Below are 12,069 nucleotides of genomic sequence, written 5' to 3'. Positions count from 1 at the left end.
TATCCTTTGTTATTCTTGACTCAGTGGACGTGACCTCGATCAGACGGAGCTGTTGTGTGGGAAGCTGCCTGTCATTTCATATCCTGTATACTACAAATGCATGAAAGTTAGAGAAGATCTGCATATGGATTGTACCTGCATATATATTTACATATCCCAGCAGGCACACAGTGTCATAAGACGTTGATATTTGGTTAAAGTTCGGTAACAACGTCGGGTGACCAAAATTCAATGTCAATTCAACGTCTAATGTCAATGTTAATTTGATGTTTATGCATTGACCAAGAAAATTCCTTTTCTTGCTTCCATTGAACTTTGAAACAATATATGACCAGCCAATACTGGATATTTTGCCTTTTTTTTAATTACCTCTCTTTAGACACTAATAATTTAATAACCTTTAAATAGTACACCTCAAAATGAATATCAATATTTATACTGTAAATAATAATGGTGTGATGCCTAAATTCACATCTACAGTAGCATGTAAAAGCAACTAATTCTAGTTTTTAGTATCTTAGTTTTCATTTATTTAGCCAAATACTACAAAAATGTAATATCGACCATAACATAAAAAATATGATCGGCTTATCCTATAGGCCAGAATTAAAAAACTGGAACATCCCTAATCTCAAATCAGGTTTTACACAAACTTGTGGAGTTCAGCTTAAAAGCTGCTGTCATTACAGCAAAAGGAGGACGTGCACAAATGTACATGTTTCAGATTCCACTTCACTTGTATATATATAGAGCTATCTACTGTATACATCCATGGCCAATATGGATTATTGGAATGCCAACTTAAAGCTGTTAATGCCCTTCCCTCAGTATTCCAGTATTCAGACCACCAGTGTTCCCAGTTAGACTGCTATATACATAAATACGTAGATTATTGTTAGTAAATTTAAGCATTGTAAAATATCTGATGTGAATTTTCAATGTTGTAACTACACAGTAGTGCTAGTGCACCACATAATTCTTTCAAGCAATAAATAACTTGATTACAAAAGACATTTGTACAGTGCAAACATACAGCCCATAAAACAAATTGTACAGATGCTCTGTATCACACACTCCTACGAAGAAGCATCTTGGAGGAGGAAACCATTTTCAACTTTAGGGGATGCTTTTGGACTACATTTCCAAATTCTCCCATCTGTCAATCTCCCAATGTTTTGTCCCTCATTCTTTCCACAGTGTTTATAAGAATGCAGTAACATCCAAAATCATTAACTCCCTTGAACGGTTCGATCTTGGAATCGTCCACTATGGCATTTCTGAAATGAAGAATGACCGTTCTTTGCCTATTATCTCAACCCTGAAAATATGTGCAGGCCAAACTCGATGGTCTCCACCAATGTTCCAGGGATCAGACTCAGAATTCCACTAATGTGGAAGGGAGGGTCAGCTCCACACACGCCTAGCGACTGAGAACCTCATGTGGGGCTGACATATCTGGAATGGCCATCATTCTTCAGGCTCCAGGCCAACCCTGGCTAATATCCACGATTCATAACTGTCACAGGAACCGTGAATGCCTCGTGTGAAATGGGAAAAAGTGCATAATGAGACATTCATGCTTGCATGAGATTCAAATCCAGGTGTTTTAACAATTAAGCCTGGATAATCACTTTGAGATTTGGAAAAGTTATCATTGTGACAGCTGAGATGCCTATGAGACTCCATCTTCTGTATATTCAGTCCAAAGCAAGCAAGAACAAGGCAAAGTCCTCCTACTTGAACTGATACGATGGGATGATTGGTCCTATGGGTTGGATCGCAAAAAGAGCGAGACAATAATTGGATTACGTCCAATCAGCTGCTCTGGCTCTTCTGGAAAACAGTAAAATGGAGAGAGAGGAGGCAGGTACCTTTATCTAGGTCAAGGAAGCTTCATTTATTTAAAAAAATCTTACACAGAAAAGCACTTTCAGGCTTTTAAAGTGAATTACACTCCACCAAATACCAGTCCCTGCCTCCCACAAGAGTCGACTCCACTTCTCATTTAAGTCACAGAAGGACGCTGATTTGATTCAAGACCTAAGGAGCAGCTGACTAACAGAATGGCCTTTTAGCTGCTCATTAGGGAGCCGCTAAACTGTCTCTCCATCATGTGACGCTTTTAGAGAAGTCTGTGGGTTGTGGGTCACTGCATACATTTGCACCCGGTGATTACACCTCTGACAACAGGAGTCAGTCCATAAAGCAACTTTACTTTATGAGAGCAGATGCACTTACTTGGAGGCTGGTGTGCAGTGTGTTGGTGTACAATTAGCTGAAAAAGGAAAATCCACAAGGGTTTTTGAGGGAAGAGAAGGAGCGCTGCTCGTGTTGATATGAGTGATATGAATGCACTTGTTTTGGAGCTTGACTTTAAAACACGAGCCTGTCTCAACCTGCTCAAGTTCATGGTGCTGCTGCAAAGGACAGATTTTTGTAAACAATACTGTTCACAGAACAATGAAGTATGCTTTAGGCCAGACTGCATGCAGTTTAATGGATCTGATCCATTACATATCTATTTCAATCTATTAAGTGAAGAAAATACTGAAATAAATGCACTATTCAACCCAACTAGCCAGCAAATAGAATAGTTTTAATAAAATAAAAGTATGTTTATGAAGTTTAGTGGGGAGATTGGGGCTACTTGTCTCAGTTTTTCTCAAGTCCACAGTTAAAAGAGAGTTAATTTAATGCACACTTTCTGTTTTGTGACAACATGCCCCATTAGCACTGTAGGAGTTGTCACAAACTTGCCATTATTCCTAGTATTGAGTTTTTATTTTTTAAATCATAGAAAGCTATGAATAATGGAACAAACTAAATTTAAAGTTGCCAACCAAATCTACTTAAAATTGCTAACTACTGTACTGTCGGTTGGAAACCAAGATGAACTAAATCACTGTTAAATTAATAAAAAAATAAATTTGACTTAAAACCTTACAGATGGTATGATAACTAGCCCCTATGCAACTTTACAATTGTTGAAAGAATAACCATTTTAGGCTATGTTTATTTAACCCTACTATTAAAACACTAAAGAAAAAGGTCAGAAAAAGTAACTTTGAAGACTTTCACTTTGAAAATCATTGGCACTAACCAATGTGACTTTTCATAACATGACCTTCAGGTCACTGGTGAATAAAAGAGGTGACCAGTGTCAAAAAAGAAAAAAAATCAGGTCATTGCTGAGCAGATTATTTATGCTTGACAAGAAAAATACACTGGATAACAAAAAGTCACAAAATAACAGACAAGTAAAAAGAAAAGACAGAAAAAAGAGGGTGAACAAGAACATATCATCCATCCAAAAGAAACACACACTTGGACAAACACACACAACATTGCAAAACAAAAAGCTACTTTATTCACGTATCATAGAGAGATTGGGCGCACCAAAATAAAAAAAAGTGCTCACGTTGTTCCAAACCTCTAACTTTCTTTACATTAATACAAAAGGTGAATTTTTGAAGAATATTCTTTCCATTATTTTTCATACGATAAACATAAAGGAGAATGGGACTGTCAAGATCTAAACTGACAAAACACCATAAAAACACTTCTATGATACTGCTGAAGCTTCATTATAACTACACAGAAAAGAGCAACCTGCACATTCTTCTAAATTTCTTTCACATACAGGTTTGTAATGCCAAGAATGAATAAATGATGATTCATTTCTATGTCTGACTGAACTATCCCTTTAAACTAAACACAAAGAATTTCATACACTACTTAAAGAGCAGATGAGGAACACAAAATGCCAGCACAGAGCCAAAACCACAAAGAATGACAAAGCTGCAACACTTGCAACTCAAACTTGCATTTCTAAAGAGAAATTTGCCATGGAATCACAGCTCGCTAAAGTTCACATAAAAAACAGATCAGATAAAAGTTTCCTCCTTCCTTAAAAACAACCACGCTCTCATCACCTCAAAACTCTGGCATGGTAACCGTAACTTTTCTGACAGATTCCCACTCGGCAGCCTGCGAGCCGAGGAGCCGCACTTCCTAGCAAGAAAACAAAGGAGCCGGAGGAGAGAGCAGCGCTTTGAAACTGAGCAGGACGTTTAACTAACAGCTGAGCTCGATCCCCTCCCTTTGTTTTCCATCAGGGAACTCTTACACTCTGAAACTGCAATAACTTACGTATGTCTCCTAGCTGTTCTTTGTCTTTCTTCTTTCAGTTTTGAAGGTCTGACACTTACCTCTCAGGCAGAACATGGTCTCCTGTGTCTTCCACTGTGTGTTGGTATTCGCGGGGAAGTGGTCAAGAGTTTTGCAGCGCACTGTCCTCACACAGCCCCTGTCTCTCCAGAGCACAAACACTCACACAGGTTCATAGACACTATCTGTAACCCCCTCCCTCGCTTTCACCCACGTATACACACACACACGGTGGCAACCTGCCAGCTCATGCGCCCTGGGAAAGTGTTATCCAACCCCATAGTCCTGCCGTTCCATAGGACTGACACTGCAGGACAAAGGACAGAGAGGTGGAGAGATTGTGTGAGAGAGAGAGAGACTGAGTGAGTCAGGGAGACCCCCTCCTTCTCTCTCTCTCTCTTGTTCTCTCTCTTCATCCCCATCTGCAGCACTGCAGAGCATTGATTGTTCTTAACTTGGCCGTCAGCAGTTCTGCCGTCGCTGGCTTTTGACACACACAAAGTTAAATATAGCTAAAATCCCCTCGACTCAATTGTTTGTTACAGAAATAAAAGGTCATTGTCCTAGGCTGTCATCGACCGCTAATGCTTAGTCTAATAGCCAAAACACACAAAACATGCTTTGTGCAATGCATTTTGACCATGTCATGTGCAGTTAGTTAATCTCAGAACATCTGAATGCAAATACAGTATACCTGAAACAGATTCATATTTATAGATGTAACTTCAACCCTAATTCAAGTACATCCACTAGAATGTCATTTCTGTCAATGTAATAGTTTTGCCAGTGGCAGTTCTGTTTGACTTTAACTGAAACACTGGTGTTGACTGTGGAGTGAGAATAAATAGGATGTCTTGACTAATTAAATCAAACTGTTAACCTTGGACTCCTTACAAGGAACTCCCTGACTATCACAAGGTAAATCAAATCAAATAAATGGTGGGAACCTAGATTTAAATTCTGCTGTATTTTTACTAAACCTGTGTGACAGACCTAATAAACACAGTTAAGTGAGACTACGGGCATTTTATTAAAACAGGGTGAATCTGTCAATCAATCAATTCAAATCAAAAAATAAAATGTCAAATAAGTGCTGTTCTTTGAACTTTCTATTCAAAGAATGCTAAATAAAATGTATCATGGATTCCACAAAATATTAAGCAGCACAGCAGTTTTTAACATTAATACTGTAATTATAAGAAATGTTTCTTAAGCACTAAATCAGCATGAATTCTGAAGGATCATGTGACACTGAAGACTGGAGTAATGGCTGATGAAAATTCAGCTTTGCCATCACAGGAATAAATTACATTTTCAAATATATTAACAAAGAGAACAGTTATTTTAATGTGTAATAATGTTTAGCAATATTTGTTTTTGTATGATCAAATAAATGCAGTCTTGGGAAGCATTTCTTTCAAAAAAATCTCAATGAACTTTTGAACACTAGCATAGTAAGAATGTGAGAAAACGCTGTTGCATGTGCAATGACAATGCCCTTCCCCATACTCTGTCAGTCACCCTGACACCTTCCCTCAAAGCCATTCAGCATGCCCCTTCCAGTCATGATGAAACCCTCAACAAATTGTTGAGCTGAAATACTGTATGAGCGTCCTCTCCTTACCTCTGTGATGGAGAGGAGCATAAACCCACTCATCATAGTCATCATCAGTATCCAGCTGCTCTCTGTGGCAGGGGAAGAATCGTCCATGCTGCTCAGAGAGAGTTGAAAGACCCAGAGCCCCAAGGGTTCGAGGTACAGGGTGACTCTTGCCTTCTGCCAACTCCCCTCTGTACCTCAGAAAACTCCTCTCTCCCCACATCTCCAAGAACCAGTGCCAACAAAAGCCTGACTTGAACCGAAGAGTCAGGCACGTCTCCAGATGCCCCACATTTACGCAAAACAGCAGCTTAAATCACTCGAACATGGAGGGATTTATAAACACGCTTGTGAAGACCAAGGGCGGGCCCTTCTAGAATATCCATGCTTCAAAATATGATGTTGAAATTGTACTCATAAGCTGCACTACAAGTAGTGCTGGTCTTCAACATGCCTTTAAGCTCCAAAATACATCCTTCTTTGTTTGTCTAAGTGAGTTTGACTCCAAACAAGCAATGTGCACTCTCAGGAAGTCCTAAGAAAAACTTTGGACAGAAAGTGGGGAACTTCCCCTGCTCCCCAGCTGTGACACGTCGGTGCATTGGCATGAGCAAGTGTGTGTGTGTGTGTGAGCGTGCACACTCATGTGCTCCACCAGCTCGGCTGTGTCTGTTCCAGCACTATTTCTGCATGCTCTTTCTTCAGGTGGAGCAAAATAAACTACATTTGTTATGCCTCTCAATGAATAAGGCGATTTGAAGTGATATTAAACTGAACAGCTCCTGGCTAAACCACACGATTCTCACACTACTCCTGTCTGATCTTCATAAGGCAACACTTTAGCGTGGTCCACACGCACCCTATAAATAGATAAGGCAGATTAATCGCTTTAGAGTGTCTTATGACTGAGCAGGGAAAGGCTCTTAGTCCTGACACATAGTGTGTCTGTTAATTTAATGATTTGGCATGATTATTTATCTATGATGAGTACAGACGGACAGTACTGAAACAAATACACAAAACAGGTTAGTGTGAATGTATCCAATCCAAAATCTCTGAAAAATCAGAGCAGACATGAAATGTTACTTGTTTAGTGACTTTGATCAGCTGCACTAATAACCCCCCCCACACACACACTATATTTTAAATGTCACATTTACAGAAAGATATACATCGATTTTTATTTCAAGACTCTCTTTTGATATAAATAATTATTTATGTGATTCATACATCAGCTAATGGAGTAAAAATCGGAGTTTCAAAAGTTTGTAAAATTTCAGAGTTCCAGACTGTGACTAAAATGTTTGCTAATGCAATAAAAAATGTGACAATTTAAAGTCTAGTCATGAAAACATTGTGTAAGGTATCATCTCATGAGATTCCATTATTAAATGACATTATAAGATTGGTATATGTTTTCAACATGCATAAACCACTGCAGCACGAATTGTGATGTCCAATTTTCAAACAAGTGACTCTTTTGGCCGAATTTTCTTTAATGAGTCAGTGAAAAAGATTCATGGATTTGCTTATGAGTAAGATGTCAGACTCCATCAGTCAGTGAATCATTCAGAGCTGTTACTGACTCTCTGTTGTTGTTGTTTTTAAACAGGCACAGATATTAATAAACAGTGACATTTATATTGCACAAATAATATTTTTAACAATCAGCGAGTTAAATTAAAGAAATTTATCTGAATGAGTCCTTCTCCCTTGTGGCTGGAAAGTTTCTTGGGTTATACGTTTTTACCATTGACCCATATCGGCGCCACCAAAGAATGTTTGATAATAGTGAGAACGTGTGTGCCAGTTGGCACAATCATCTGGCTCATAGTCAAGTTTTTCCCAAAAGCTTTGAAATCTAGCAGCAATCCAAATGTTCCAGACTGCTTTACATGGCATTAATCTAGAAGCTACACACTGACCCTTAAACGCTCTGTGATGATGGCACCAAAACAGTTCCAAAGTCTTTGTCTTTGTACAACACAATTCAGCAGTAATGCATATAAATTGACACTGACTTTAAAATGTATTATTTTAATTGACATAAAAATAAGTTAATTGTATATACATTGATTCAAAACCACTTTTTATGTGCTCTTGGCATGCTTAAAAGGATAATTAAAGTCTAGTTTCTGCGGCTGTCTAGTTAGTTAATATCTAGTTTCCGCTGCTTAAGGATGTTACAGTAATAATAACTTTCATACAAACAATATACAGCCGATTACTTTGGCACTGTTAGGATATTTTACTGTATGTCTGAACATAAATGTACACCATGTCTAGCTGCAAATTAGCAAACATATTTCAGCCACAAGAGGGTGCTATGAACTCAAACATTCCTTTTAACTCTTCAAGATTTGCCTAAAAGGAAAACACTTATGTAGCCAGCTACTAAATTTGTTAATGTCAATCAAGCACTACCTCAAGACATCATTATGTTCCTAACAGGCAGCCGTTCCTCATATTCTGGGATGATATTCAAGCCTTTAAAAACATCAGATAAGGCATGACAAATAAAGAGAGGGAAACACGAACTATCAAGCCAGAGCTGTAACAGATACCTGATACAGAAGCTTGTCAGTCACGCTTAGCTACCTTCCTGTTTACACAAGATTTTCACTTGTGCACAGTGTTTTTGTGCAATTTTGCCCCACATTTCCTTGAGAGACAGACAGGGAACCCCTTTAGTGTCCTGCTAAAAAAACATAAATGTCCTTGACTTTATCACTCTTAAGTATGCAATTTTAGACATTTTTATTTTAAATAAAAAAATATTTTTTAATAACAGAATTTATTTTAAATAAGAATGAATTTTATTTTTAGGTCATAGTTTGAGGTTATTTTCATGACAACTTTCCTTTTGGCAAGAAGGTTTCCATATAAACACGTAAAAACAAAGTTTAGTTCGGTTTTGTATTTCAATGCATAAAGAAGCATTGAATAAAATGTAATGATGCTTATGGCTTACTGGAATCTCTACAAGGAGCTCATGCTCTGACTGCAAAGTTTAAATGAAATGGAAATGCAATCTATTCCAGACAGACCATAACTGCGGTTTTAATTATGAGTCGGTCGACTCCACCCAAATAAACCAATGAATTCAAATTTCTTTTTCTCCACACACATACACATTCCAAAAATTAATGTTGGAGGTATTTTGAAAGGCGCTTTCCCCACTAAAGCAGGACTAAACAATCCCAGGATCAGATGTTTTCAATTAGGATTAAATTGGAAAAAGAGAGCAGCAACAGCGGTGGAGTTGCATATTTCAACCATAAAGTCCAGTCATATGACCTTGGCAAACTAATAAGCCATTAAAACCACATTAAGGGCACTTGTTGAACCATAACCAATGACCTTAACTGACACACATACACCTGTGCCCCTTTTATCTGTTTTATTTCTCTAGGTTGTTTGTTTTGTTTTTGCACAAAAATGCAATAAGGACTTTCGATCTGAAGTTCACTTAGTTTTCTTCTCAGCGCTCTTTGTGGAAACAGACCAAAACCAGAGCAGTTTCTATTTAGAAGTTATTATAAATAGATATATAGATATACACCTTTCACAATATTCCTTCTACATGTATTATTTATTGCATCCGGCTCAGAAATTCAGATACAGACATTAAGACATTAACTTGTAGAAAGGTGATTCTAAGTGATTCTGGCCTACGTGAAATACGTTAAATAATGAATTATATGGACTGGGCTGATTTGTTTTATATGGATCTTGCAAAGCAGTTTGATGAAATAATAAACAAAGACCATCCCAATGAGTATTTAGCATTATTCATGCACTTGAGCCAACCAAAAAACGACACCAGATATATTTTTGATCAAGAAGACGCCATATATTTTTCATACAACACGTCTATAATAGGCTGAATGCTTAATTTCAAGTTCAAGGAGACTTCCCCCTACAGGCTGCAGCCAGTTGTTATAAGGTTTCTTTCACTCTATAGCCAGACTTCACAAACAGGAAACATTCGCACAACCAGAAGGAAATCCTAAAGTCTGTCACTGTCCTATCTCAGTCATCCTCCCTCTGATATCTTCAGTGATCATATCTTTGTTATTCCAGTATCACAGCTGTCACCACAGACTTCCCATAAGGTCACCACAGCATAGTATACTATAGTGCAATTTCACAGTAATATTTTTAATAAATAAGGTCTTGACTGTGAGATATGCAATCACGATAAACATAATAAAGTGTGGAAGTGTTTAATACATATGAAATTGAGATTCTCAACCAAGTCAAATGCCAAAATATGAGTTCATGCAGTAAACTACCCTACAAACTTTGTGGAAGATCCTTTCAAAAATACTTTTGACCACCCATTGTGATGGTGCAAACACTGACTGTTGATACAATATACTGGCCTTCAGATTATCACAGCTCCTTGTGAGGAATGAAGCTTATCTGTATATAAAAATTAATTAAAAAATGATCTGTGTTTTTTGCTACTGTGAGACACATTTGATAAGACTAACATACTACATGGTCTATGCCTGTGTGTGTTTATGGTAAATGGGAGTATGGGTAGAAAACAATAACTCAAACTCGGTTAGACTGCACCGTGGCAGAGGGGCGATTCTTCGGTTCCAGACTTCCAGGTGTGAATCTGCTGGCTGACTGAGGGATTTAGGAATGTGCTGGATTTTTCCGCCAAGGAAAATCATATTTCTCTTTCAACCAGAATAAGCATCCCTCACTGACCTACTTCTCCACATCCCCATGAGATCTTTTAATTAGTCTGAAGTGAAGGGCAAACTGAAGGGGAATCTACACAAAAGACGCCCACATGCTGAGGAAGAACGATTCACAGATTCCGTTATCTGGAAAACAATGAGTAGAATTCACTCTTAAATAGATTAAAGCCTACAGTTATGCAAAACTTTTGGAATTCCCAAAACATAATGAGCAATTAGAGCAATTTTGTAATTGAACAACAAAACTCTGTTGGAAAAAACATCTTGAACTAGCCTAAGGCGGTTTGCTGGTTTTAGCTGGTCTCCCAGTCTGATCAGGATGGTTTTAGAGGGATTGGGAAACCAGCTTTGCTAACTTACCCATGCTGTGAGACCTGCTTAAACCAGCTCAGACCACCAAACCAGCTTAGGCCAGTTTAAGTTGACCTTTCCAGGCCAAGAATAAAAGGAACCATTCCAGTGCAATTTTTTCTAACATTTTACAACTAACATTCCTTGCAAATGTTATTCTGAGCTAGTCAGGCAAAACAGCCTCGACAGAAAGTTGGACTGAGGCCATAAACAGAAGGCAAATGATCTAGAACAGTAGAGACTGAGAGGCTTTTGCACTAAAAATGGGACTAAAGGCCAAGAAGACTAGAATTAAACTTAATGAAAACATCAGCCCCTGACCTCTGTGAGCCATGTTGGCGTGAACCCGAAGCAGTCCTTTACTCCAACTCTGCCATGACTAAATAAACTCAATAACAAAAGCGCTTCAATCTCAGAGACTCTGCTGTCGGTGCCAAGCTGGATGTAAGTTCAGGGCCCCTTCGTCCAAGCACAAGACACCTATTGTTAAGGCAGAGCTGCCACAGGGCAGAGTAGTCCCTTAATGATGCTGAATGCACAGTAAAATCTCCGCTTAAAAAGAAAAGGTCTGTTGGATCATTTGATTATGACATGGTACACTCAAATAAACTTTTACATCAGAGAAAGTAAAATCAAACTTCAGTCACATTATTGCACTACTCTGTAACTCCTCCATATCTATCATTATTACTCCCCACTGCCATAGTCCTTTGTTCTGTGTAAGAAGTACCTGCCATTCCTCTTCCATTTTTGTAATTATATTAGACCTCCTCCTTTTGTTCCATCAAATTAGATTCTTTGAGAAAATTGATGAGCTGAAATCTCACCTGACATGGTCTGCTCACTAGAGCATTTTACATCAAGCATGCTTTTAGTCCAGCTCATAAATCCTGTTATTGAAACTCAGACTTCTCAAAATCATCATGAGAGAGGCTTACTAATACATAAAGAATGAAAATGTAAAACTGGGGCATACAAACCATACCCAACCATTTCACAGGTAAATCTCATATAGAAACATCTAAATTCTGTAAAACAGAAGTGCTGAAATATACAACAGCTTATATATTAGAGCTGTTACAAATTAGCCAGGTTTCCTAATATGTAAAAAGATTTATTACTAAACAACTTTAGTGCCAAAATAATGTATTTAAGTAGCATCTGGATAAAGTTATACATATTTAAATATTTATTATTATTAAAAAATCATCTATCAAATGTCAAAATAATTAACAT

At 37.8% G+C, this 12,069-nt stretch overlaps 1 protein-coding gene across 4 annotated transcripts in view; it reads right to left on the bottom strand.

The window, feature by feature from the left end:
* nhsl1a (NHS-like 1a) overlaps positions 1 to 12,069 on the bottom strand; it is a 45,814-nt gene that overhangs the window by 29,079 nt on the left and 4,666 nt on the right. Inside the window, exon 1 of one of the 4 annotated variants that reach the window (XM_042742478.1) lies at positions 5,792 to 6,320. The exons of 2 other annotated variants lie outside the window; for them this stretch is intronic. In XM_042742478.1, the coding sequence (XP_042598412.1) occupies positions 5,792 to 5,990 (199 nt within the window). In that variant the 5' untranslated portion in view covers positions 5,991 to 6,320. Of the gene's footprint in view, positions 1 to 4,208; positions 4,629 to 5,791; positions 6,321 to 12,069 lie in introns of those variants that run through there. One more of the 4 variants, XM_042742481.1, reaches the window with a different exon arrangement.

The sequence above is a fragment of the Cyprinus carpio genome, chromosome B17, assembly GCF_018340385.1.
Source record: "Cyprinus carpio isolate SPL01 chromosome B17, ASM1834038v1, whole genome shotgun sequence".
In the NCBI taxonomy this organism is placed as follows: domain Eukaryota; kingdom Metazoa; phylum Chordata; class Actinopteri; order Cypriniformes; family Cyprinidae; genus Cyprinus; species Cyprinus carpio.
Note: the sequence above shows the minus strand (reverse complement) of the source record. Positions and strands in the feature narration are given on the sequence as shown.